Genomic DNA, 26,833 nt, shown 5'->3' with positions numbered 1-26,833 from the left:
CCAAATTCCCGAATTTTCACCCAAATTCCCGATTTCCCCCCCCCAAAATCCCAATTTTTCACCCCAAATCCCCCAAATTTCACCCCAAATTCCCAGTTTTCCTCCCAAATTCCCCTTTCCCCCCCAAATTCCCGAATTTTCACCCCAAATTCCCAATTTTTCACCCCAAATCCCCCAAATATCGCCCCAAATTCCCGATTTTTCACCCCAAATCCCCCAAATATCGCCCCAAATTCCCGATTTTTCACCCCAAATCCCCCAAATTTCGCCCCAAATTCCCGGTTTTTCACCCCAAATCCCCCAAATTTCGCCCCAAATTCCCGATTTTTCACCCCAAATCCCCCAAATTTCGCCCCAAATTCCCGATTTTTCACCCCAAATCCCCCAAATTTCGCCCCAAATTCCCGATTTTTCACCCCAAATCCCCCAAATTTCGCCCCAAATTCCCGGTTTTTCACCCCAAATCCCCCAAATTTCGCCCCAAATTCCCGAATTTTCCACCCCAAATTCCCCTCCCCCCGCCCCTCCCCCCGCCCCTCCCCCCGCCCCTCCCCCACTTCCGGGTCCCGCCCCCAATCCCGGGAATTGGCGGGAAAAGGGGGGGGAGGGGCAGGAGCGGGGCCATGGAGGGACCCCCCGAGGGCGGCGCCCCCCAGGTAGGGGGGGGGGAGGGGGGGGAGGGGATTTGGGGGGAAATTCCCGCGGATTTGGGAAAGTTCGGAGCCTCTTCCGGGTGGGGGAGGGGCGGGGCCGGGCGGTTTTGGGGCGGTTTTGGGGCGGTTTTGGGGATTTTGGGGATTTTGGGGGGGGCCGAGCGGGGTTCGGGGGGGGCCCGGGGGGTTCCCAGTTCCCTCCCAGTGCTCCCAGTTCGATTTTCGGGGTTCCCAGTTCCCTCCCAGTGCTCCCAGTTCGATTTTCAGGGTTCCCAGTTCCCCCCCAGTGCTCCCAGTTCCCTCCCAGTGCTCCCAGTTCCCCCCCAGTGCTCCCAGTGGGATTTTCGGGGTTCCCAGTTCCCTCCCAGTGCTCCCAGTTCGATTTTCGGGGTTCCCAGTTCTCTCCCAGTGCTCCCAGTTCGATTTTCGGGGTTCCCAGTTCCCTCCCAGTGCTCCCAGTTCGATTTTCGGGGTTCCCAGTTCCCTCCCAGTGCTCCCAGTTCGATTTTCAGGGTTCCCAGTTCCCTCCCAGTGCTCCCAGTTCCCTCCCAGTGCTCCCAGTTCGATTTTCAGCGTTCCCAGTGCTCCCAGTTCCCTCCCAGTGCTCCCAGTTCGATTTTCGGGGTTCCCAGTTCCCTCCCAGTGCTCCCAGTTCCGCCCCAGTGCTCCCAGTGGGATTTTCGGGGTTCCCAGTTCCCTCCCAGTGCTCCCAGGTCCCCCCCAGTGCTCCCAGTGGGATTTTCGGGGTTCCCAGTTCCCTCCCAGTGCTCCCAGTTCCCTCCCAGTGCTCCCAGTTCGATTTTCAGGGTTCCCAGTTCCCTCCCAGTGCTCCCAGTTCCCTCCCAGTGCTCCCAGTTCGATTTTCGGGGTTCCCAGTTCCCTCCCAGTGCTCCCAGTTCCCTCCCATTGCTCCCAGTTCGATTTTCGGGGTTCCCAGTTCCCTCCCAGTGCTCCCAGTTCCCTCCCAGTGCTCCCAGTTCGATTTTCGGGGTTCCCAGTTCCCTCCCAGTGCTCCCAGTTCGATTTTCGGGGTTCCCAGTGCTCCCAGTTCCCTCCCAGTGCTCCCAGTTCGATTTTCAGGGTTCCCAGTTCCCTCCCAGTGCTCCCAGTGGGATTTTCGGGGTTCCCAGTTCCCCCCCAGTGCTCCCAGTTCCCTCCCAGTGCTCCCAGTTCGATTTTCGGGGTTCCCAGTTCCCTCCCAGTGCTCCCAGTTCCCTCCCAGTGCTCCCAGTTCGATTTTCAGGGTTCCCAGTGCTCCCAGTTCCCTCCCAGTGCTCCCAGTTCGATTTTCGGGGTTCCCAGTTCCCTCCCAGTGCTCCCAGTTCCCTCTCAGTGCTCCCAGTTCGATTTTCAGGGTTCCCAGTTCCCTCCCAGTGCTCCCAGTTCGATTTTCGGGGTTCCCAGTTCCCCCCCAGTGCTCCCAGTTCGATTTTCGGGGTTCCCAGTTCCCTCCCAGTGCTCCCAGTTCCCTCCCAGTGCTCCCAGTTCGATTTTCAGGGTTCCCAGTTCCCCCCCAGTGCTCCCAGTTCCCTCCCAGTGCTCCCAGTTCCCCCCCAGTGCTCCCAGTGGGATTTTCGGGGTTCCCAGTTCCCTCCCAGTGCTCCCAGTTCGATTTTCGGGGTTCCCAGTTCTCTCCCAGTGCTCCCAGTTCGATTTTCGGGGTTCCCAGTTCCCTCCCAGTGCTCCCAGTTCGATTTTCGGGGTTCCCAGTTCCCTCCCAGTGCTCCCAGTTCGATTTTCAGGGTTCCCAGTTCCCTCCCAGTGCTCCCAGTTCCCTCCCAGTGCTCCCAGTTCGATTTTCAGCGTTCCCAGTGCTCCCAGTTCCCTCCCAGTGCTCCCAGTTCGATTTTCGGGGTTCCCAGTTCCCTCCCAGTGCTCCCAGTTCCGCCCCAGTGCTCCCAGTGGGATTTTCGGGGTTCCCAGTTCCCTCCCAGTGCTCCCAGGTCCCCCCCAGTGCTCCCAGTGGGATTTTCGGGGTTCCCAGTTCCCTCCCAGTGCTCCCAGTTCCCTCCCAGTGCTCCCAGTTCGATTTTCAGGGTTCCCAGTTCCCTCCCAGTGCTCCCAGTTCCCTCCCAGTGCTCCCAGTTCGATTTTCGGGGTTCCCAGTTCCCTCCCAGTGCTCCCAGTTCCCTCCCATTGCTCCCAGTTCGATTTTCGGGGTTCCCAGTTCCCTCCCAGTGCTCCCAGTTCCCTCCCAGTGCTCCCAGTTCGATTTTCGGGGTTCCCAGTTCCCTCCCAGTGCTCCCAGTTCGATTTTCGGGGTTCCCAGTGCTCCCAGTTCCCTCCCAGTGCTCCCAGTTCGATTTTCAGGGTTCCCAGTTCCCTCCCAGTGCTCCCAGTGGGATTTTCGGGGTTCCCAGTTCCCCCCCAGTGCTCCCAGTTCCCTCCCAGTGCTCCCAGTTCGATTTTCGGGGTTCCCAGTTCCCTCCCAGTGCTCCCAGTTCCCTCCCAGTGCTCCCAGTTCGATTTTCAGGGTTCCCAGTGCTCCCAGTTCCCTCCCAGTGCTCCCAGTTCGATTTTCGGGGTTCCCAGTTCCCTCCCAGTGCTCCCAGTTCCCTCTCAGTGCTCCCAGTTCGATTTTCAGGGTTCCCAGTTCCCTCCCAGTGCTCCCAGTTCGATTTTCGGGGTTCCCAGTTCCCCCCCAGTGCTCCCAGTTCGATTTTCGGGGTTCCCAGTTCCCTCCCAGTGCTCCCAGTTCCCTCCCAGTGCTCCCAGTTCGATTTTCAGGGTTCCCAGTGCTCCCAGTTCCCTCCCAGTGCTCCCAGTTCGATTTTCGGGGTTCCCAGTTCCCTCCCAGTGCTCCCAGTTCCCTCTCAGTGCTCCCAGTTCGATTTTCAGGGTTCCCAGTTCCCTCCCAGTGCTCCCAGTTCGATTTTCGGGGTTCCCAGTTCCCCCCCAGTGCTCCCAGTTCGATTTTCGGGGTTCCCAGTTCCCCCCCAGTGCTCCCAGTTCCCCCCCAGTGCTCCCAGTTCGATTTTCGGGGTTCCCAGTTCCCTCCCAGTGCTCCCAGTTCCCTCCCAGTGCTCCCAGTTCGATTTTCGGGGTTCCCAATTCCCTCCCAGTGCTCCCAGTTCCCTCCCAGTGCTCCCAGTTCGATTTTGGGGGTTCCCAGTTCCCTCCCAGTGCTCCCAGTTCGATTTCGGGGGTTCCCAGTTCCCCCCCAATGCTCCCAGTTCCCTCCCAGTGCTCCCAGTTCGATTTTCGGGGTTCCCAGTTCCCCCCCAGTGCTCCCAGTTCCCTCCCAGTGCTCCCAGTTTGATTTTCGGGGTTCCCAGTTCCCTCCCAGTGCTCCCAGTTCCCTCCCAGTGCTCCCAGTTCGATTCTGGTGATTCCCAGTAGGATTTTCAGGGTTCCCAGTTCCTTCCCAGTTCCCTCCCAGTGCTCCCAGTTGGGTTCCCAGTGTTCCCAATGGGTTGTTCGGTGGTTCCCAGTTGGATCCCAGTTCCAGTCCCAGTTCAATCCCAGTTCAATCCCATTTCAATCCCAGTTCAATCCCAGTTCAGTCCCAGTTCAATCCCAGTTCAGTCCCAGTTCAGTCCCAGTTCAATCCCATTTCAGTCCCAGTTCAATCCCAGTTCAGTCCCAGTTCAATCCCATTTCAATCCCAGTTCAGTCCCAGTTCAGTCCCAGTTCAGTCCCAGTTCAATCCCAGTTCAATCCCAGTTCAGTCCCATTTCAATCCCAGTTCAATCCCATTTCAATCCCAGTTCAATCCCAGTTCAATCCCATTTCAATCCCAGTTCAGTCCCAGTTCAATCCCAGTTCAGTCCCATTTCAATCCCAGTTCAGTCCCAGTTCAATCCCAGTTCAGTCCCAGTTCAGTCCCAGTTCAATCCCATTTCAATCCCAGTTCAATCCCAGTTCAGTCCCAGTTCAATCCCAGTTCAGTCCCAGTGCTCCCAGTTCAATCCCAGTTCAGTCCCATTTCAATCCCAGTGCTCCCAGTTCAATCCCAGTTCAGTCCCAGTTCAGTCCCAGTTCAGTCCCAGTTCAGTCCCAGTTCAATCCCATTTCAATCCCAGTTCAGTCCCAGTTCAGTCCCAGTTCAGTCCCAGTTCAGTCCCATTTCAATCCCAGTTCAGTCCCAGTTCAGTCCCAGTTCAATCCCATTTCAATCCCAGTTCAGTCCCAGTTCAGTCCCAGTTCAATCCCAGTTCAGTCCCAGTTCAGTCCCAGTTCAGTCCCATTTCAATCCCAGTTCAGTCCCAGTTCAGTCCCAGTTCAGTCCCAGTGCTCCCAGTTCAATCCCATTTCAGTCCCAGTTCAATCCCAGTTCAGTCCCAGTTCAGTCCCAGTTCAGTCCCAGTACTCCCAGTCTGTCCCCAGGGCCTGGTTGCCGTGGTTACCGGCGGTTCCGGTTTCCTGGGCTCCCACCTGGCTCGGCTGCTGCTGGAGCGGCTCCCAGTGCTCCCAGTTCAGTCCCAGTTCAGTCCCAGTTCAGTCCCAGTTCAGTCCCAGTTCAGTCCCAGTTCAATCCCAGTTCAATCCCAGTTCAGTCCCATTTCAATCCCAGTTCAATCCCATTTCAATCCCAGTTCAATCCCAGTTCAATCCCAGTTCAGTCCCAGTTCAGTCCCAGTTCAGTCCCATTTCAATCCCAGTTCAATCCCAGTTCAGTCCCAGTTCAGTCCCAGTTCAGTCCCATTTCAGTCCCAGTTCAGTCCCAGTTCAATCCCAGTTCAATCCCAGTTCAATCCCATTTCAATCCCAGTTCAGTCCCAGTTCAGTCCCAGTTCAGTCCCAGTTCAGTCCCAGTTCAGTCCCATTTCAATCCCAGTTCAGTCCCAGTTCAGTCCCAGTTCACTCCCAGTTCAATCCCATTTCAATCCCAGTTCAATCCCAGTTCAGTCCCATTTCAGTCCCAGTTCAATCCCAGTTCAGTCCCCGTTCAATCCCAGTTCAATCCCAGTTCAGTCCCAGTTCAGTCCCAGTTCAGTCCCAGTTCAGTCCCAGTTCAGTCCCATTTCAATCCCAGTTCAGTCCCCGTTCAATCCCAGTTCAATCCCAGTTCAGTCCCAGTTCAGTCCCATTTCAGTCCCAGTTCAATCCCAGTTCAGTCCCCGTTCAATCCCAGTTCAATCCCAGTTCAGTCCCAGTTCAGTCCCAGTTCAGTCCCAGTACTCCCAGTCTGTCCCCAGGGCCTGGTTGCCGTGGTTACCGGCGGTTCCGGTTTCCTGGGCTCCCACCTGGCGCGGCTGCTCCTGGAGCGGCTCCCAGTGCTCCCAGTTCAGTCCCAGTTCAGTCCCAGTTCAGTCCCAGTACTCCCAGTCTGTCCCCAGGGCCTGGTTGCCGTGGTTACCGGCGGTTCCGGTTTCCTGGGCTCCCACCTGGCGCGGCTGCTGCTGGAGCGGCTCCCAGTGCTCCCAGTTCAGTCCCAGTTCAATCCGAGTTCAGTCCCAGTTCAGTCCCAGTTCAGTCCCAGTTCAGTCCCAGTTCAATCCCAGTTCAGTCCCATTTCAATCCCAGTTCAATCCCAGTTCAGTCCCATTTCAATCCCAGTTCAGCCCCAGTTCAATCCCATTTCAGTCCCAGTTCAATCCCAGTTCAATCCCATTTCAATCCCAGTTCAGTCCCAGTTCAATCCCAGTTCAATCCCAGTTCAATCCCAGTTCAGTCCCAGTTCAATCCCATTTCAATCCCAGTTCAATCCCAGTTCAATCCCATTTCAGTCCCATTTCAATCCCAGTTCAATCCCAGTTCAGTCCCAGTTCAATCCCATTTCAGTCCCAGTTCAGTCCCAGTTCAGTCCCAGTTCAGTCCCAGTACTCCCAGTCTGTCCCCAGGGCCTGGTTGCCGTGGTTACCGGCGGTTCCGGTTTCCTGGGCTCCCACCTGGCGCGGCTGCTGCTGGAGCGGCTCCCAGTGCTCCCAGTTCAGTCCCAGTTCAGTCCCAGTTCAGTCCCATTTCAATCCCAGTTCAGTCCCAGTTCAATCCCAGTTCAGTCCCAGTTCAGTCCCATTTCAATCCCATTTCAATCCCATTTCAATCCCATTTCAATCCCAGTTCAGTCCCAGTTCAATCCCAGTTCAGTCCCAGTTCAGTCCCAGTTCAGTCCCATTTCAATCCCAGTTCAGTCCCAGTTCAGTCCCAGTTCAATCCCAGTTCAATCCCAGTTCAGTCCCATTTCAATCCCAGTTCAATCCCATTTCAATCCCAGTTCAGTCCCAGTTCAGTCCCAGTTCAGTCCCAGTTCAGTCCCAGTTCAATCCCAGTTCAATCCCAGTTCAGTCCCATTTCAATCCCAGTTCAGTCCCAGTTCAGTCCCAGTTCAGTCCCAGTTCAGTCCCAGTACTCCCAGTCTGTCCCCAGGGCCTGGTTGCCGTGGTTACCGGCGGTTCCGGTTTCCTGGGCTCCCACCTGGCGCGGCTGCTGCTGGAGCGGCTCCCAGTGCTCCCAGTTCAGTCCCAGTTCAGTCCCAGTTCAGTCCCAGTTCAATCCCAGTTCAGTCCCATTTCAATCCCAGTTCAGTCCCCGTTCAATCCCAGTTCAATCCCAGTTCAGTCCCAGTTCAGTCCCAGTTCAATCCCAGTTCAGTCCCCGTTCAATCCCAGTTCAGTCCCAGTTCAGTCCCAGTTCAATCCCAGTTCAGTCCCAGTTCAGTCCCAGTTCAGTCCCAGTTCAATCCCAGTTCAGTCCCCGTTCAGTCCCATTTCAATCCCAGTTCAGTCCCAGTTCAATCCCAGTTCAGTCCCAGTTCAATCCCATTTCAATCCCAGTTCAATCCCATTTCAATCCCAGTTCAATCCCAGTTCAATCCCAGTTCAGTCCCATTTCAATCCCAGTTCAATCCCATTTCAATCCCAGTTCAGTCCCATTTCACTCCCAGTTCAGTCCCAGTTCAGTCCCAGTTCAGTCCCAGTACTCCCAGTCTGTCCCCAGGGCCTGGTTGCCGTGGTTACCGGCGGTTCCGGTTTCCTGGGCTCCCACCTGGCGCGGCTGCTCCTGGAGCGGCTCCCAGTGCTCCCAGTTCAGTCCCAGTTCAGTCCCAGTTCAATCCCAGTTCAGTCCCAGTTCAGTTCCAGTTCAGTCCCAGTTCAGTCCCATTTCAATCCCAGTTCAGTCCCAGTTCAGTCCCATTTCAATCCCATTTCAATCCCAGTTCAGTCCCAGTTCAGTCCCAGTTCAATCCCAGTTCAGTCCCAGTTCAGTCCCAGTTCAGTCCCATTTCAATCCCAGTTCAGTCCCAGTTCAGTCCCAGTTCAATCCCATTTCAATCCCAGTTCAATCCCATTTCAATCCCATTTCAATCCCAGTTCAGTCCCAGTTCAATCCCATTTCAGTCCCAGTTCAGTCCCATTTCAATCCCAGTTCAATCCCAGTTCAATCCCAGTTCAGTCCCAGTTCAGTCCCAGTTCAATCCCATTTCAATCCCAGTTCAATCCCAGTTCAGTCCCATTTCAGTCCCAGTTCAGTCCCAGTTCAGTCCCAGTTCAGTCCCAGTTCAGTCCCAGTTCAATCCCAGTTCAATCCCACTTCAATCCCATTTCAGTCCCAGTTCAGTCCCAGTTCAGTCCCATTTCAGTCCCAGTTCAGTCCCAGTTCAATCCCAGTTCAGTCCCAGTACTCCCAGTCTGTCCCCAGGGCCTGGTTGCCGTGGTTACCGGCGGTTCCGGTTTCCTGGGCTCCCACCTGGCTCGGCTGCTGCTGGAGCGGCTCCCAGTGCTCCCAGTTCAGTCCCAGTTCAGTCCCAGTTCAGTCCCAGTTCAGTCCCATTTCAGTCCCAGTTCAGTCCCAGTTCAGTCCCAGTTCAGCCCCAGTTCAATCCCAGTTCAATCCCATTTCAATCCCAGTTCAATCCCATTTCAGTCCCAGTTCAGTCCCAGTTCAGTCCCAGTACTCCCAGTCTGTCCCCAGGGCCTGGTTGCCGTGGTTACCGGCGGTTCCGGTTTCCTGGGCTCCCACCTGGCGCGGCTGCTGCTGGAGCGGCTCCCAGTGCTCCCAGTTCAGTCCCAGTTCAGTCCCAGTTCAATCCCAGTTCAGTCCCAGTTCAGTCCCAGTTCAGTCCCAGTTCAGTCCCAGTACTCCCAGTCTGTCCCCAGGGCCTGGTTGCCGTGGTTACCGGCGGTTCCGGTTTCCTGGGCTCCCACCTGGCGCGGCTGCTGCTGGAGCGGCTCCCAGTGCTCCCAGTTCAGTCCCAGTTCAGCCCCAGTTCAATCCCAGTTCAGTCCCATTTCAATCCCAGTTCAGTCCCATTTCAGTCCCAGTTCAATCCCAGTTCAATCCCAGTTCAGTCCCATTTCAATCCCAGTTCAATCCCATTTCAATCCCAGTTCAGTCCCAGTTCAGTCCCATTTCAATCCCAGTTCAGTCCCAGTTCAGTCCCAGTTCAGTCCCATTTCAATCCCAGTTCAGTCCCAGTTCAGTCCCAGTTCAGCCCCAGTTCAATCCCAGTTCAGTCCCATTTCAATCCCAGTTCAGTCCCAGTTCAGTCCCAGTTCAGTCCCAGTTCAGTCCCAGTTCAATCCCAGTTCAGTCCCAGTTCAGTCCCAGTTCAATCCCAGTTCAGTCCCAGTTCAATCCCAGTTCAATCCCAGTTCAGTCCCAGTTCAGTCCCAATTCAATCCCATTTCAATCCCAGTTCAATCCCAGTTCAGTCCCAGTTCAGTCCCAGTTCAATCCCAGTTCAGTCCCAGTTCAGTCCCAGTTCAGTCCCATTTCAATCCCAGTTCAGTCCCAGTTCAGTCCCAGTTCAATCCCAGTTCAGTCCCAGTTCAGTCCCAGTTCAGTCCCAGTTCAATCCCATTTCAATCCCAGTTCAGTCCCAGTTCAATCCCATTTCAATCCCAGTTCAATCCCAGTTCAGTCCCAGTTCAATCCCAGTTCAGTCCCATTTCAATCCCAGTTCAATCCCAGTTCAGTCCCATTTCAATCCCAGTTCAGTCCCAGTTCAGTCCCAGTTCAGTCCCAGTTCAGTCCCATTTCAATCCCAGTTCAGTCCCAGTTCAGTCCCAGTTCAATCCCAGTTCAATCCCATTTCAATCCCATTTCAATCCCAGTTCAGTCCCAGTTCAGTCCCAGTTCAGTCCCATTTCAATCCCAGTTCAGTCCCATTTCAATCCCAGTTCAGTCCCAGTTCAGTCCCAGTTCAGTCCCAGTTCAGTCCCATTTCAATCCCAGTTCAGTCCCAGTTCAGTCCCAGTTCAATCCCAGTTCAATCCCATTTCAATCCCATTTCAATCCCAGTTCAGTCCCAGTTCAGTCCCAGTTCAGTCCCATTTCAATCCCAGTTCAGTCCCATTTCAATCCCATTTCAGTCCCAGTTCAGTCCCATTTCAATCCCAGTTCAATCCCAGTTCAATCCCAGTTCAATCCCATTTCAGTCCCAGTTCAATCCCATTTCAGTCCCAGTTCAGTCCCAGTTCAGTCCCAGTTCAGTCCCAGTTCAGTCCCAGTACTCCCAGTCTGTCCCCAGGGCCTGGTTGCCGTGGTTACCGGCGGTTCCGGTTTCCTGGGCTCCCACCTGGCGCGGCTGCTCCTGGACCGGGAGCCGGAGCTTCGGGAGCTTCGTGTCCTCGACGTCCGCCCGGACCCGGCCGCGATCCCGGAGCGCCACCGTGAGCCCGGAATTCCCCAAATTCCCCAAATTCCCCAAATTCCCCCAAATTCCTGGCGTTCCCAAAATTCCCCAAATTCACGGAATTCCCAAAATTCCTGAAAATGCGCCCAAATTCCCCGGAATTCCTGAAATTTGGGGCTGTTCTGGGGGGGGGTGGGGGTGCGTTGGAGGGGCAGCGTGAGCCCGGAATTCCTGGAATTCCTGCAATTCCCCCAAAATTCACAGAATCGCCCAAATTCCCCTGAATTACCGAAATTCCCCAAATTCCCGAAATTCACGAAATTCCCCGGAATTCCTGAAATTTAGGGCTGTTCTGGGGGGGTTGGAGCTGCACTGTGAGCCCCGGAATTCCCCAAATTCCCCAAATTCCAAATTTTCCAAATATTCCCCAAATTCCTGAAATTCCAAAAATGCACGGAATTCCCCGGAATTCCCAACATTTGGTGCTGTTCGGGGGGGGGGGTTGGAGAGGCACCGTGAGCCCGGAATTCCCGAGATTCCTACAATTCCCCCAAATTCCCCCAAATTCCTGGCGTTCCCAAAATTCCCCAAATTCACGGAATTCCCAAAATTCCTGAAAATGCACCCAAATTCCCCAGAATTCCTGAAATTTGGGGCTGTTCTGGGGGGGGGGGTGCGTTGGAGGGGCAGTGTGAGCCCGGAATTCCTGGAATTCCTGGAATTCCCCCAAAATTCACAGAATCGCCCAAATTCCCCCGAATTACCGAAATTCCCCAAATTCCCAAAATTCACGAAATTCCCCAGAATTCCTGAAATTTAGGGCTGTTCTGGGGGGGTTGGAGCTGCACCGTGAGCCCCGGAATTCCCCAAATTCCCCAAATTTATGGAATTGCTGGAATTCCCCAAAACTGCCCAAAATTCATGGAATTCCCAAAATTCCTGAAATTCACAGAATTCCCCAGAATTCCCCAAATTAACGGAATTCCCAAAGATTCTCAAAATTCCCAAAATTGCCCGGAATTCCTGAAATTTGGGGCTGTTCTGGGGGGGGTTGGAGAAGCACCGTGAGCCCGGAATTCCTGGAATTCCCCAAATTCCCTAAAATTCCCCAAAATTCACAGAATTCCACAGAGTTCCCCGAATTCTTGAAATTCCGCGGAATTCCCCCAAATTCCCGAATTTCGCAGAATTCCCGACATTCCCGAAATTCCCCAAAATTCCTGGAATTCCCAAAATTTTTTGGGGACGTTTCCTGGGATTTTGGGGCCGTTTCCCGGGGGATTTTTGGGGCCGTTTCCCGGGATTTTGGGGCCATTTCCCGGTTTTTTTTGGGGCCGTTTCCCGGGGGATTTTTGGGGCCATTTCCCAGGTTTTTTTGGGGCCGTTTCCCGAGATTTTGGGGTCATTTCCTGGGATTTTGGGGCCGTTTCCCGGGTTTTTTTGGGGCCATTTCCCGGGGGATTTTTGGGGCCATTTCCCAGGGGTTTTTTGGGGCCGTTTCCCGGGTTTTTTTGGGGCCGTTTCCCGGGGGATTTCTGGGGCCATTTCCCGGGATTTTGGAGCCGTTTCCCGGGTTTTTTTGGGGCCATTTCCCGGGTTTTTTTGGAGCCGTTTCCCGGGTTTTTTTGGGGCCGTTTCCAGCCGGGATTTTGGGGCTGTTTCCCGGGTTTTTTTGGGGCCGTTTCCCAGGATTTTGGGGCCGTCTCCCAGGATTTTGGGGCCGTTTCCAGCCGGGGTTTTGGGGCCATTTCCCGGGTTTTTTTGGAGCCATTTCCAGCCGGGATTTTGGGGCCATTTCCTGGGATTTTGGGGCCATTTCCCAGGTTTTTTTGGGGCCATTTCCAGCCGGGATTTTGGGGCCATTTCCTGGGATTTTTGGGGCCGTTTCCCGGGATTTTGGAGCCGTTTCCTGGGGGATTTTTGGGGCCGTTTCCCGGGGGATTTTTGGGGCCGTTTCCCGGGGGATTTTTGGGGCCGTTTCCCGGGATTTTGGGGCCATTTCCCGTTTTTTTTTGGGGCCGTTTCCCGGGGGATTTTTGGGGCCATTTCCCAGGTTTTTTTGGGGCCGTTTCCCGAGATTTTGGGGTCATTTCCTGGGATTTTGGGGCCGTTTCCCGGGTTTTTTTGGGGACATTTCCCGGTTTTTTTTTGGGGCCATTTCCTGGGATTTTTGGAGCCATTTCCCGGGTTTTTTTGGGGCCGTTTCCCGGGAATTCCCCCCGTCTCCAGCCAGGGTTTTTTGGGGCCGTTTCCCGGGGGATTTCTGGGGCCATTTCCCGGGATTTTGGGGCCGTTTCCCGGGTTTTTTTGGGGCCATTTCCCGGGTTTTTTTGGAGCCGTTTCCCGGGGGATTTTTGGGGCCATTTCCCGGGGGATTTTTGGGGCCGTTTCCCGGGATTTTGGGGCCGTTTCCCGGGTTTTTTTGGGGCCATTTCCCGGGGGATTTTTGGGGCCATTTCCCGGGTTTTTTTGGGGCCATTTCCCGGGGGATTTTTGGGGCCATTTCCCGGGTTTTTTTGGGGCCGTTTCCCGGGGATTTTTGGGGCCGTTTCCCGGGGATTTTTGGGGCCATTTCCCGGGGATTTTTGGGGCCATTTCCCGGGTTTTTTTGGGGCCGTTTCCAGCCGGGATTTTGGGGCTGTTTCCCGGGTTTTTTTGGGGCCGTTTCCCAGGATTCTGGGGCCGTTTCCCAGGATTTTGGGGCCGTTTCCAGCCGGGGTTTTGGGGCCATTTCCCGGGTTTTTTTGGAGCCATTTCCAGCCGGGATTTTGGGGCCATTTCCTGGGATTTTGGGGCCATTTCCCAGGTTTTTTTGGGGCCATTTCCAGGCGGGATTTTGGGGCCATTTCCTGGGATTTTTGGGGCCATTTCCCGGGATTTTGGAGCCGTTTCCCGGGGGATTTTGGGGCTGTTTCCCGGGGGATTTTTGGGGCCGTTTCCCGGGGGATTTTTGGGGCCGTTTCCCGGCGGATTTTTGGAGCCATTTCCTGGGGTTTTTTGGGGCCGTTCCCGGGGGATTTTTGGGGCCGTTTCCCAGGATTTTGGGGCCGTTTCCAGCCGGGGTTTTGGAGCCATTTCCCGGGGGATTTCTGGGGCCATTTCCCGGGATTTTGGGGCCGTTTCCCGGGTTTTTTTGGGGCCATTTCCCGGGTTTTTTTGGAGCCGTTTCCCGGGGGATTTTTGGGGCCGTTTCCCGGGATTTTGGGGCCATTTCCCGGGATTTTGGAGCCGTTTCCCGGGGGATTTTTGGGGCCGTTTCCCGGGTTTTTTTGGAGCCGTTTCCCGGGGGATTTTGGGGCCGTTTCCCGGGATTTTGGGGCCGTTTCCCGGGGGTTTTTTGGGGTGACCCCGCTGTGCCCCCAGGCTCGCGGGTGCGGCTACTCCGGGGCGATGTTGGCGACCTGGGCGCGCTGCGGGCGGCGCTGGCCGGAGCCGCCGTCGTGTTCCACGCCGCCTCCCTCGTGGATGTCTGGGGCCGCAGCAGCCCCGAGGCCATCGCCAGGGTCAACGTGCTGGGTAAACTGGGAGGCACTGGGAGGGACTGGGACGGGACTGGGGATGGATTTGGGCGGTCTGGGATGGACTGGGAGGGACTGGGAAGAGACTGGGATGGACTGGGATGGACTGGGATGGACTGGGAGGCACTGGGAGGGACTGGGAGGGGCTGGGAAGGACTGGGAGGGGATTGGGATGGACTGGGAGGGCACTGGGAGGGGATTGGGGGGGACTGGGATGGACTGGGATGGACTGGGAGTGGACTGGGAGGGACTGGGAAGGACTGGGAGGGGATTGGGATGGACTGGGAGGGCACTGGGAGGGGATTGGGGGGGACTGGGATGGACTGGGATGGACTGGGAGGGCACTGGGAAGGACTGGGAGTGGACTGGGAGTGGACTGGGAGGGACTGGGATGGACTGGGATGGATTGGGGGGCACTGGGATGGACTGGGAGGGACTGGGTGGGACTGGGAGGGACTGGGATGGACTGGGAGGGGATTGGGAGGCACTGGGATGGACTGGGAAGGGACTGGGAAGGACTGGGAGGGGATTGGGAGGGATTGGGAGGGACTGGGATGGACTGGGAGGGGATTGGGGGGCACTGGGAGGGCACTGGGAAGGACTGGGAGTGGACTGGGAATGGACTGGGAGGGACTGGGAGGGGATTGGGGGGCACTGGGATGGACTGGGAAGGGACTGGGATGGACTGGGAGGGACTGGGATGGACTGGAAGGGACTGGGATGGACTGGGAAGGGACTGGGAGGGACTGGGAGGGACTGGGAGGGACTGGGAGGGACTGGGAGGGGATTGGGGGGGATTGGGAGGGGATTGGGAGGGACTGGGATGGACTGGGATGGACTGGGAGGGACTGGGAGGGGATTGGGGGGGACTGGGAGGGACTGGGAGGGGATTGAGGGGGACTGGGAGGGACTGGGATGAACTGGGAGGGGACTGGGAGGGACTGGGAGGGGATTGAGGGGGACTGGGAGGGACTGGGAGGGACTGGGATGGACTGGGAGGGGATTGGGGGGGACTGGGAGGGACTGGGAGGGGATTGAGGGGGACTGGGAGGGACTGGGATGAACTGGGAGGGGACTGGGAGGGACTGGGAGGGGATTGAGGGGGACTGGGAGGGACTGGGAGGGACTGGGAGGGCACTGGGAGGGGATTGGGGGGGACTGGGATGGACTGGGAGTGGACTGGGAGGGACTGGGAGGGACTGGGAGGGGATTGGGAGGCACTGGGATGGACTGGGAAGGGACTGGGAAGGACTGGGAGGGGATTGGGAGGGATTGGGAGGGACTGGGATGGACTGGGAGGGGATTGGGGGGCACTGGGAGGGCACTGGGAAGGGACTGGGATGGACTGGGATGGACTGGGAAGGGACTGGGAGGGGATTGGGGGGCACTGGGATGGACTGGGAAGGGACTGGGATGGACTGGGATGGACTGGGATGGACTGGAAGGGACTGGGATGGACTGGGAAGGGACTGGGAGGGACTGGGAGGGACTGGGACAAACTGGGACAAACTGGGAAGGGACTGGGAGGGGATTTTGGGGCTCTGAGGCTCTTTTTGGGGGCATTTTGGGGTCGGGATTTTTGGGGAGATTTTGGGGCTTTGGGGGTCGGGATTTTTCCGGGTGGGTTTTGGGGTCATTTTTGGGTCATTTGGGGAATTTTTGGGGTCATTTGGGGTCATTTTTGGGATCTTTATTTGGGGTATTTTTGGGGTCATTTGGGGTATTTTTGGGGTCATTTGGGGTATTTTTGGGATCTTTATTTGGGGTATTTTTGGGATCATTTGGGGTATTTTTGGGATCTTTATTTGGGGTATTTTTGGGACCATTATTTGGGTTATTTTTGGGATCATTTGGGGTCGTTTTTGGGATCATTTTTTGGGGTATTTTTGGGGTCATTTGGGGTATTTTTGGGACCATTATTTGGGGTATTTTTGGGATCATTTGGGGTCGTTTTTGGGATCATTTTTTGGGGTATTTTTGGGGTCATTTGGGGTATTTTTGGGACCATTATTTGGGGTATTTTTGGGATCATTTGGGGTATTTTTGGGATCTTTATTTGGGGTATTTTTGGGACCATTATTTGGGTTATTTTTGGGATCATTTGGGGTCGTTTTTGGGATCATTTTTTGGGGTATTTTTGGGGTCATTTGGGGTATTTTTGGGACCATTATTTGGGGTATTTTTGGGATCATTTGGGGTATTTTTGGGACCATTATTTGGGTTATTTTAGGGATCATTTGGGGTCGTTTTTGGGGTCATTTGGGGTGTTTTTGGGATCATTTTTTGGGGTATTTTTGGGGTCATTTGGGGTTATTTTTGGGATCTTTATTTGGGGTATTTTTGGGGTCATTTGGGGTATTTTTGGGACCATTATTTGGGTTATTTTTGGGGTCATTTGGGGTATTTTTGGGATCTTTATTTGGGGTATTTTTGGGGTCATTTGGGATATTTTTGGGATCATTTGGGGTATTTTTGGGGTCATTTGGGGTTATTTTTGGGACCATTATTTGGGGTATTTTGGGGGTCATTTGGGGTATTTTTGGGGTCATTTGGGGTTATTTTTGGGATCTTTATTTGGGGTATTTTTGGGGTCATTTGGGGTATTTTTGGGATCATTTTTTGGGGTATTTTTGGGGTCATTTTTAGGTATTTTTGGGGTCATTTGGGGTATTTTTGGGGCCCTTCTCAGGTACCAAGAACGTGATCAGGGGGTGCCAGGCCTGGGGGGTTCCGATCCTCGTCTACACCAGCAGCATGGAGGTCGTGGGGCCCAACACCCGCGGGGACCCTTTTGTCAGGTACCGACCCCAAAAACGCCCAAAATCACCCCAAAAACGGACTCGGCACCCCCAAAAACCCCCCCGGGACCCCCAAAAACCCCCCGGGACCCCCAAAAATCCGCAAAGTCACCCCAAAACCACACCCGGGATCCCCCCGGAAATTCCCTTTTGTCAGGTACCGACCCCCAAAATCGCCCGAAGTCACCCCAAAAATGAAGTCGGGACCCCCAAAATCCCCCCAAATACCTCAAAAAATCCCCCAAAACCCAAAAAATATCCCCAAAAAATCCCCCCCAAAAACCCCCAAAAAATCCCCCCCAAAACCCCCAAAAAACCAAAAAAAACCCCAAAAAAACCCAAAAAATCCCCAAAACATCCGCTAAAAAATCCCGCAAAAAAAAACCAAAAACCCCCGAAAGACCCCAAAAAATAATAAAAAAAAAACTCCTAAAAAACCAAAAAAACCCAAAAAACCATCCCAAAAACCCAAAAAAATCCCCCCAAAAAACCCCCCATAAAAACCCCCCCAAAACTCAAAAAAAAACCCAAAAAAATCCCCCCAAAAAACCCCAAAAAACCCAAAAACCCCAAAACACCCCAAAAATCATCCCGGGAACCCCTCCCCAAAATCCTCTCGGGAGCTCCTGACCCCAAAACACCCCAAAATCACCCCAAAATCACCCTGGAAATGGGGGAATTTCGGGAGGTTTTAGGGGGGATTTTGGGGGAAATTTTGGGGGATTTTTGGGGTTTTTTTTATTATTATTTTTGGGGAATTTTGGAGGGAATTTGGGGGGGTTTTTTTGGGATTTTTGGGGATTTTGGGGGGAATTTTTGGGGGGAATTTTGGGGGATTTTTGGAGGAATTTTGGTGGAATTTTGGGGGAATTTTGGGGGAATTTTGGTGGAATTCTGGTGGAATTTTGGTGGAATTTTGGTGGAATTTTGGGGGAATTTTGGGGGAATTTTGGTGGAATTCTGGTGGAATTTTGGTGGAATTTTGGGTGGAATTCTGGTGGAATTTTGGGTGGGATTTTGGGGGGAATTTTGGTGGCATTTTGGGGGGAATTTTGGGTGGGATTCTGGTGGAATTTTGGTGGAATTTTGGTGGAATTTTGGTGGAATTTTGGGGGAATTTTGGTGGAATTTTGGTGGAATTTTGGGGGAATTTTGGAGGAATTTTGGGGGGAATTCTGGTGGAATTCTGGTGGAATTTTGGGGGAATTTTGGGGGAATTTTGGGTGGAATTCTGGTGGAATTTTGTGGGAATTCTGGTGGAATTTTGGGTGGGATTCTGGTGGAATTTTGGGTGGAATTTTGGAGGAATTTTGGTGGAATTTTGGTGGAATTTTGGGGGGAATTTTGGTGGAATTTTGGGTGGAATTTTGGGGGAATTTTGGGGGAATTTTGGGGGAATTTTGGTGGAATTTGGGTGGAATTTTGGTGGAATTTTGGTGGAATTTTGGGTGGGATTTTGGTGGAATTTGGGTGGAATTTTGGAGGAATTTTGGGGGAATGTTGGTGGAATTTTGGGTGGAATTTGGGGGGAATTTTGGGGGAATTCTGGTGGAATTTTGGTGGAATTCTGGGTGGAATTTTGGGTGAAATTCTGGTGGAATTTTGGGTGGAATTTCAGGCTCTTCGGGGCAATTCCGGGACCCCCCAAATTTTGGGTGGGATTTTTAGGATTTTTACCATCCCCCTTGAGAATTTCAAGCTCCCCGGGTTGAATTTGGACTCCCCGAATCCCCGAAACTTGAGGAATCCGGGGAGGTTTTGGGGCGGGATTTCGGGGCAATTTCGGGGCAATTTCGAGCTCTTCGGGGCCATTTCGGGACCCCCCGAATTTTGGGGTCCCCCCTGAGGGTTTTGGGGTCGCAGGGGGGACGAGGACTCCCCGTACCCCACGCGCCACTCGGAGCCGTACCCCCTGAGCAAGGCGCAGGCCGAGCGCCTCGTCCTGGAGGCCAACGGGACCCCCGTGAGTGGCACCCCAAAAATTCGGGGGCATTTCGGGGGGATTTGGGGGGATTTTGGGGGGAAATTTGGGGATTTGGGGGGGAAATTTGGGGATTTGGGGGAGGGATTTGGGGATTTGGGGGGAAATTTGGGGATTTGGGGGAGGGATTTGGGGATTTTGGGGGGTCCTGGGGGGATTGTGGGGGAAATTTGGGGATTTGGGGGAGGGATTTGGGGATTTTGGGGGGAAATTTGGGGATTTTGGGGGGTTTGGGGGGATTTTGGGGAGGATTTGGGGATTTGGGGGAGGATTTGGGAAGGAATTTGGGGGATTTTGGGGGGTTTGGGGGGATTTTGGGGGAAATTTGGGGATTTTGGGGGGAAATTTGGGGATTTTGGGGGGGGATTTGGGGATTTTGGGGGGTCCCAGGGGGGGATTTTGGGAATTTTGGGGGGTTTGGGGGGGATTTGGGGATTTTGGGGGGTCCTGGGGGGATTTTGGGGGAAATTTGGGGATTTGGGGGGAAATTTGGGGATTTTGGGGAGGGATTTGGGGATTTTGGGGGGTCCTGGGGGGATTTTGGGGGAAATTTGGGGATTTTGGTGGGTTTGGGGGGAATTTGGGGATTTTGGGGTGGATTTGGGGATTTTGGGGAGGGATTTGGGGATTTTGGGGGGTGCTGGGGGGATTTTGGGGGGTCCTGGGGGGATTTTGGGGAGGATTTGGGGATTTTGGGGGGTCCTGGGGGGATTTGGGGGGAAATTTGGGGATTTGGGGGAGGGATTTGGGGATTTGGGGGGAAATTTGGGGATTTTGGGGGGTCCTGGGGGGATTTTGGGGGAAATTTGGGGATTTGGGGGAGGATTTGGGGATTTTGGGGAGGATTTGGGGATTTTGGGGAGGATTTGGGGAGGAATTTGGGGGATTTTGGGGGGTTTGGGGGGATTTTGGGGGAAATTTGGGGATTTGGGGGGAAATTTGGGGATTTTGGGGGGGGGATTTGGGGATTTTGGGGGGTCCCAGGGGGGGATTTTGGGAATTTTGGGGGGTTTGGGGGGGATTTTGGGGTGGATTTGGGGATTTGGGGGGAAATTTGGGGATTTTGGGGAGGGATTTGGGGATTTGGGGGGAAATTTGGGGATTTTGGGGTGGATTTGGGAATTTTGGGGTGGATTTGGGGATTTTGGGGGATCCTGGGGGGGAATTTTGGGGTGGATTTGGGGATTTTGGGGGGTCCTGGGGGGATTTTGGGAGAAATTTGGGGATTTTGGGGAGGGATTTGGGGATTTTGGGGGGTCCTGGGGGGATTTTGGGGGAAATTTGGGGATTTTGGGGAGGGATTTGGGGATTTTGGGGGAAATTTGGGGATTTTGGGGGAAATTTGGGGATTTTGGGGAGGGATTTGGGGATTTTGGGGGGTCCTGGGGGGGATTTTGGGGAGGATTTGGGGATTTTGGGGGGTCCCAGGGGGGGATTTTGGGAATTTTGGTGGGTTTGGGGGGGATTTTGGGGTGGATTTGGGGATTTGGGGGGAAATTTGGGGATTTTGGGGAGGGATTTGGGGATTTGGGGGGAAATTTGGGGATTTTGGGGTGGATTTGGGAATTTTGGGGTGGATTTGGGGATTTTGGGGGATCCTGGGGGGGAATTTTGGGGTGGATTTGGGGATTTTGGGGGGTCCTGGGGGGATTTTGGGAGAAATTTGGGGATTTTGGGGAGGGATTTGGGGATTTTGGGGGGTCCTGGGGGGATTTTGGGGGAAATTTGGGGATTTTGGGGAGGGATTTGGGGATTTTGGGGGGTCCTGGGGGGGATTTTGGGGAGGATTTGGGGATTTTGGGGAGGATTTGGGGATTTTGGGGGGTCCTGGGGGGGATTTTGGGGAGGATTTGGGGATTTTGGGGAGGATTTGGGGATTTTGGGGGGTCCTGGGGGGGATTTTGGGGAGGGATTTGGGGATTTTGGGGGGTCCTGGGGGGATTTTGGGGGAAATTTGGGGATTTTGGGGGGAATTTGGGGATTTGGGGGGAAATTTGGGGATTTTGGGGAGGGATTTGGGGATTTTGGGGGGTCCCAGGGGGGGATTTTGGGAATTTTGGGGGGTTTGGGGGGGATTTGGGGGTGGATTTGGGGATTTTGGGGGGTGCTGGGGGGATTTTGGGGAGGATTTGGGGAGGAATTTGGGGATTTTGGGGGAAATGTGGGGATTTTGGGGGGTGCTGGGGGGAATTTGGGGATTTTGGGGAGGATTTGGGGATTTTGGGGGGTGCTGGGGGGGATTTTGGGGAGGATTTGGGGATTTTGGGGAGGGATTTGGGGATTTTGGGGGGTCCTGGGGGGGATTTTGGGGAGGGATTTGGGGATTTGGGGGGAAATTTGGGGATTTTGGGGGGGATTTGGGGATTTTGGGGGGTCCTGGGGGGGGGATTTTGGGAATTTTGGGGGGTTTGGGGGGGATTTTGGGGTGGATTTGGGGATTTGGGGGGAAATTTGGGGATTTGGGGGAGGGATTTGGGGATTTGGGGGGAAATTTGGGGATTTTGGGGAGGATTTGGGAATTTTGGGGGGTCCTGGGGGGATTTTGGGGGAAATTTGGGGATTTTGGGGAGGGATTTGGGGATTTTGGGGGGTCCTGGGGGGGATTTTGGGGAGGATTTGGGGATTTTGGGGGGTCCTGGGGGGGAATTTTGGGGTGGATTTGGGGATTTTGGGGGGTCCCAGGGGGGGATTTTGGGAATTTTGGGGGGTTTGGGGGGGATTTTGGGGTGGATTTGGGGATTTTGGGGGGTCCTGGGGGGATTTTGGGAATTTTGGGGGTTTTGGGGGGGATTTTGGAATTTTGGGGGGATTGGGGGGAAATTTTGGGGGGAATTTGGGGATTTTGGGGAGGATTTGGGGATTTTGGGGGGTCCCGGGGGGGGGATTTTGGGAATTTTGGGGGTTTTGGGGGGGATTTTGGAATTTTGGGGGGATTGGGGGGAAATTTTGGGGGGAATTTGGGGATTTTGGGGAGGATTTGGGAATTTTGGGGGGTCCTGGGGGGGATTTTGGGGAGGATTTGGAGATTTTGGGAGGTTCAGGGGGGGAATTTTGGGGGGGGATTTGGGGATTTTAGGGGGATTCGAGGGGTCCCAGGTGGAATTTTGGGAGGGGTTGGGGTCCTGGGGTGGGTTTTGGGAATTTTGGGGGGATTTTGGGGGCAATTCTCGGGATTTTGGGTGGAATTCCCAGGATTTCGGGGTGAATCCCTCGAGATTTCGGGTGAAATACCCGGGATTTCGGGTGGAACCCTCGGGGTTTTGGGTAGAATCTCCGGCATTTTGGGGTGAATCTCTGGGATTTCAGGGTGGAATTTTTGGGATTTCAGGGTGAATTCTCGGGATTTTCGGGTGGAATTCCCAGGATTTTGGGTGGAATCCCCGGGGTTTCGGGGTGAATCTTTGGGATTTCGGGGTGGAATTTCTGGGATTTCAGGTGGAATGCTCAGGATTTTGGGTGGAATTCCCGGGATTTTGGGTGGAATTTTTGGGATTTCGGGCTAGAATCTCTGGGATTTTGGGGTGAATCCCTGGGATTTCAAGTACAACCCCCAGGATATTGGGGGGGAATCCCTGGGATTTTGGGTGGAACCCTCGGGGTTTTGGGTAGAATCTCCGGCATTTTGGGGTGAATCTCTGGGATTTCAGGGTGGAATTTTTGGGATTTCGGGTGAATTCTCGGGATTTTCGGGTGGAATTCCCAGGATTTCGGGTGGAATTTCTGGGATTTCGGGGTGAATCTTTGGGATTTTGGGGTGGAATGCTCGGGATTTTGGGTGGAATTCCCGGGATTTTGGGTGGAATTTTTGGGATTTCGGGCTAGAATCTCTGGGATTTTGGGGTGAATCCCTGGGATTTCAAGTACAACCCCCAGGATATTGGGGTGGAATCCCTGGGATTTTGGGTGGAACCCTCGGGATTTCGGGTGGAATCCCCGGGATTTCGGGGTGAATTTCTGGGATTTCGGGGTGGAATCCCTGGGATTTCGGGTGGAACCCTCGGGGTTTTGGGTAGAATCTCCGGCATTTTGGGGTGAATCTCTGGGATTTCAGGGTGGAATTTTTGGGATTTCGGGTGAATTCTCGGGATTTTCAGGTGGAATTCCCAGGATTTTGGGTGGAATCCCCGGGGTTTCGGGGTGAATCTTTGGGATTTCGGGGTGGAATTTCTGGGATTTCAGGTGGAATGCTCGGGATTTTGGGTGGAATTTTTGGGATTTTGGGTGGAATTCCCGGGATTTTGGGTGGAATTTTTGGGATTTCGGGCTAGAATCTCTGGGATTTCGGGGTGAATCCCTGGGATTTCAAGTACAACCCCCAGGATATTGGGGGGGAATCCCAGGGATTTTGGGTGGAACCCTCGGGGTTTTGGGTAGAATCTCCGGCATTTTGGGGTGAATCTCTGGGATTTCAGGGTGGAATTTTTGGGATTTCAGGGTGAATTCTCGGGATTTTCGGGTGGAATTCCCAGGATTTTGGGTGGAATCCCCGGGGTTTCGGGGTGAATCTTTGGGATTTCGGGGTGGAATTTCTGGGATTTCAGGTGGAATGCTCGGGATTTTGGGTGGAATTCCCGGGATTTTGGGTGGAATTCCCGGGATTTCGGGCTAGAATCTCTGGGATTTTGGGGTGAATCCCTGGGATTTCAAGTACAACCCCCAGGATATTGGGGGGGAATCCCTGGGATTTTGGGTGGAACCCTCGGGATTTCGGGTGGAATCCCCGGGATTTCGGGGTGAATTTCTGGGATTTCGGGGTGGAATCCCTGGGATTTTGGGTGGAATCCTCGGGGTTTTGGGTAGAATCCTCGGGGTTTTGGGTAGAATCTCCGGCATTTTGGGGTGGAATCCCTGGGATTTCGGGTGGAACCCTCGGGGTTTTGGGTGGAATCTCCGGCATTTTGGGGTGGAATCCCTGGGATTTCGGGTGGAACCCTCGGCATTTTGGGTGGAATCTCCGGCATTTTGGGGTGAAACCCCCGGAATTCCGGGCTCCCGCAGGTGGCCGGCGGCGGCCGTTTGGTGACGCTGTCCCTGCGCCCCACCGGGATTTTCGGGGAGCGCCACCCGCTCCTGGAGCTCTTCTACCGGCGGGGGAAGGGCCTGGGGGGGTGGGTGCCCCGGACCCTCCCCCCCCACGCTGAGCACGGGAGGGTCTACGCAGGTGAGGGGATGCACCTGGGGGAAAAATCCCCCCCCAAAATCCCCCCAAAATCCCTCCCATCCTCCCCAAAATAACCCCGGATTCTTCCCAAAATCCCCCCAAAAAATCCCCCCCGAAAATTCCTCTAAAATCCCCCCCAAAATCCCTCCCATCCTCCCCAAAGTGCCCCCGGATTTTTCCCAAAATCACCCCAAAAAATCCCCCCCAAAATCCCCCCAAAAATCACCCCAAATAACCCCCCAAAACCCCCAAAATGCCCCCCAAATTCCCCAAATCCCCCCCAACCCCCCAAAATCCCTTAAATCCTCCCAAACCCCCCAAATCCCCTCCTAATCCCCAAAAATCCCCCCAAAATCCCCCAAATCCCCCCAAAAATCCCCCAAACCCCCAAATCCCCCCCAATCCCCTTAAGCTCCCCCAATATTCCCCAAAAATTCCCCAAAATCCCCCCAATCCCCCAAAATCCCCCCAAAATCCCCCAACCCCCCCCAAATCCCCTCCAAATCCCCCCCAAATCTCCCCAAATCCCCCCAAACTCCCCCAACCCCCCCAAAATCCCCAAAATCCCCCCAAAATCCCCCCCAATCCCCTTAAGCTCCCCCAATTTTCCCCAAAAATCTCCCCAAAATCCCCAAATCCCCTCAAAATCCCCCCAATCCCCCAAAATCCCCCCAAACCCCTAAAATCCCCCAAATCCCCCCAAAATCCCCCCCAAATCCCCCCAAATCCCCTCCAAATCCCCCCAAACTCCCCCAACCCCCCCAAAATCCCCCAAATCCTCCCCCAAAATCCCCCAAATCCCCCCAAAATCCCCCCCAATCCCCTTAAGCTCCCCCAATTTTCCCCCACAATCTCCCCCAAATCCCCAAATCCCCTCAAAATCCCCCAAAATCCCCCCAAATCCCCCCAAAATCCCCCAAATCCCCCCAAAATCCCCCAAATCCCCCCAAAATCCCCCCCAAAATCCCCCAAAATCCCCTTAAGCTCCCCCAATTTTCCCCCAAAATCTCCCCCAAATCCCCAAATCCCCCCAAAATCCCCCAAATCCCCCTAAAATCCCCCAAATCCCCCCAAAATCCCCCTAAAATCCCCCAAATCCCCCCAAATCCCCCAAATCCCCCCAAATCCCCCCAAATCCCCCCCAAATCCCCCCAAAACCTCCCCCAATTTTCCCCCAAATCCCCCCAGATCCCCCTCAAATCCCCCAATTTTCCCCAAAATCCCCCCAAATCCCCCCCAAATCCCCCCGAAACCCCGCAGGCAACGTGGCCTGGATGCACGTCCTGGCGGCCCGCGCCGCTCGCCGCAGCCCGGCCTCGGTGGCCGGCGAGGTTTTCTTCTGCTACGACGCCTCTCCCTGCGTCCCCTACGAGGATTTCAACCTCCTGCTGCTGGGCCCGGCCGGGATCCGTTCCGGTGGCCCCCGGATCCCGCCGGCGCTGCTGGGAATGCTGGCCCGGCTCAACGGGGCCTTGCGGTGGCTACTGGGGGCTCTGGGCGCCGGTTTCGCTCCCCTGCTCAACCCCTACACCTGGGCCGTGGCTTGCACGGCTTTCACCGTCCGCACGGACAAGGCCGAGCGCTGCTTTGGCTACCGGCCGCTCTTCTCCTGGGAGGAGGCCCGCGAGCGCACGCTGGCCTGGGTGCGGCAGCTGGACGGGGCGTGAGGGGGGCGGAACGGGGAGGAAAAGGGGGGATTTGGGGTTGATCGCAATCCTGGGGGGATTTGGGGTCAGGATTTGGGGTTGATCGCAATCCTGGAGGGAATCCGGGCTGGGATTTGGGGTTGATCGCAATCCTGGAGGGAATCCAGGCCGGGATTTGGGGTTGATCGCAATCCTGGAGGGAATCCGGGCCGGGATTTGGGCTGATCCCAATCCTGGAGGGAATCCGGGCCGGGATTTGGGGCTGAGGTTGATGCAGGAGTGATTTGGGGTTGGGATTTGGGGCTGATCGCAATCCTGGAGGGAATCCGGGCCGGGATTTGGGGTTGATTGCAATCCTGGGGGGATTTGGGGTTGGGATTTGGGGCTGATCGCAATCCTGGAGGGAATCCGGGCCGGGATTTGGGGTTGATCGCAATCCTGGAGGGAATCCAGGCCGGGATTTGGGGCTGAGGTTGATGCAGGGGGGATTTGGGGTTGGGATTTGGGGTTGATCCCAATCCTGAAGGGAATCCAGGCCGGGATTTGGGGTTGATTGCAATCCTGGAGGGAATCCGGGCCGGGATTTGGGGTTGATCGCAATCCTGGAGGGAATCCAGGCCGGGATTTGGGGCTGAGGTTGATGCAGGGGGGATTTGGGGTTGGGATTTGGGGCTGATCCCGATCCTGGATGGAATCCAGGCCGGGATTTGGGGTTGATCGCAATCCTGGAGGGAATCCAGGCCGGGATTTAGGGCTGAGGTTGATGCAGGGGGGATTTGGGGTTGGGATTTGGGGTTGATCCTGATCCTGGAGGGAATCCGGGCTGGGATTTGGGGTTGATCGCAATCCTGGAGGGAATCCGGGCTGGGATTTGGGGTTGATCGCAATCCTGGAGGGAATCCGGGCCGGGATTTGGGGCTGAGGTTGATGCAGGGGGGATTTGGGGTTGGGATTTGGGGCTGATCGCAATCCTGGAGGGATTTGGGGTCGGGATTTGGGGCTGAGGTTGATCCTGGATGGAATCCGGGCTGGGATTTGGGGCTGTGGTTGATTCAGGGGGGATTTGGGGTCAGGATTTGGGGCTGATCCCGATCCTGAAGGGAATCCAGGCCGGGATTTGGGGTTGATCGCAATCCTGGAGGGAATCCAGGCCGGGATTTGGGGTTGATCGCAATCCTGGAGGGAATCCGGGCCGGGATTTGGGGTTGATCGCAATCCTGGAGGGAATCTGGGCCGGGATTTGGGGCTGAGGTTGATGCAGGGGGGATTTGGGGTTGGGATTTGGGGCTGAGGTTGATCCTGGATGGAATCCGGGCTGGGATTTGGGGCTGAGGTTGATGCAGGGGGGATTTGGGGTTGGGATTTGGGGTTGATCGCAATCCTGGAGGGAATCCGGGCCGGGATTTGGGGCTGATCGCAATCCTGGAGGGAATCCGGGCCGGGATTTGGGGTTGATCGCAATCCTGGGGGGATTTGGGGTCAGGATTTGGGGTTGATCGCAATCCTGGAGGGAATCCAGGCCGGGATTTAGGGCTGAGGTTGATGCAGGGGGGATTTGG

At 55.0% G+C, this 26,833-nt stretch overlaps 1 protein-coding gene across 1 annotated transcript; it reads left to right on the top strand.

The window, feature by feature from the left end:
- The first annotated feature begins 582 nt into the window (after positions 1 to 582).
- Positions 583 to 26,233, top strand: HSD3B7 (hydroxy-delta-5-steroid dehydrogenase, 3 beta- and steroid delta-isomerase 7). The gene is made up of 7 exons (XM_082300157.1): positions 583 to 656; positions 10,066 to 10,207; positions 13,534 to 13,686; positions 16,378 to 16,486; positions 18,350 to 18,449; positions 23,466 to 23,628; positions 24,889 to 26,233. Exons 1-7 carry the CDS (start codon positions 624 to 626, stop codon positions 25,293 to 25,295), a joined length of 1,107 nt encoding a protein of 368 aa, XP_082156283.1. The 5' UTR covers positions 583 to 623; the 3' UTR covers positions 25,296 to 26,233.
- The last annotated feature ends 600 nt before the right edge of the window (positions 26,234 to 26,833 follow it).

The sequence above is a fragment of the Coloeus monedula genome (assembly GCF_965178545.1).
Source record: "Coloeus monedula genome assembly, chromosome: 37".
NCBI classification, from domain to species: domain Eukaryota; kingdom Metazoa; phylum Chordata; class Aves; order Passeriformes; family Corvidae; genus Coloeus; species Coloeus monedula.
The sequence above is the reverse complement of the archived record's forward strand: the minus strand, read 5'-3'. Positions and strand labels throughout refer to the sequence as shown.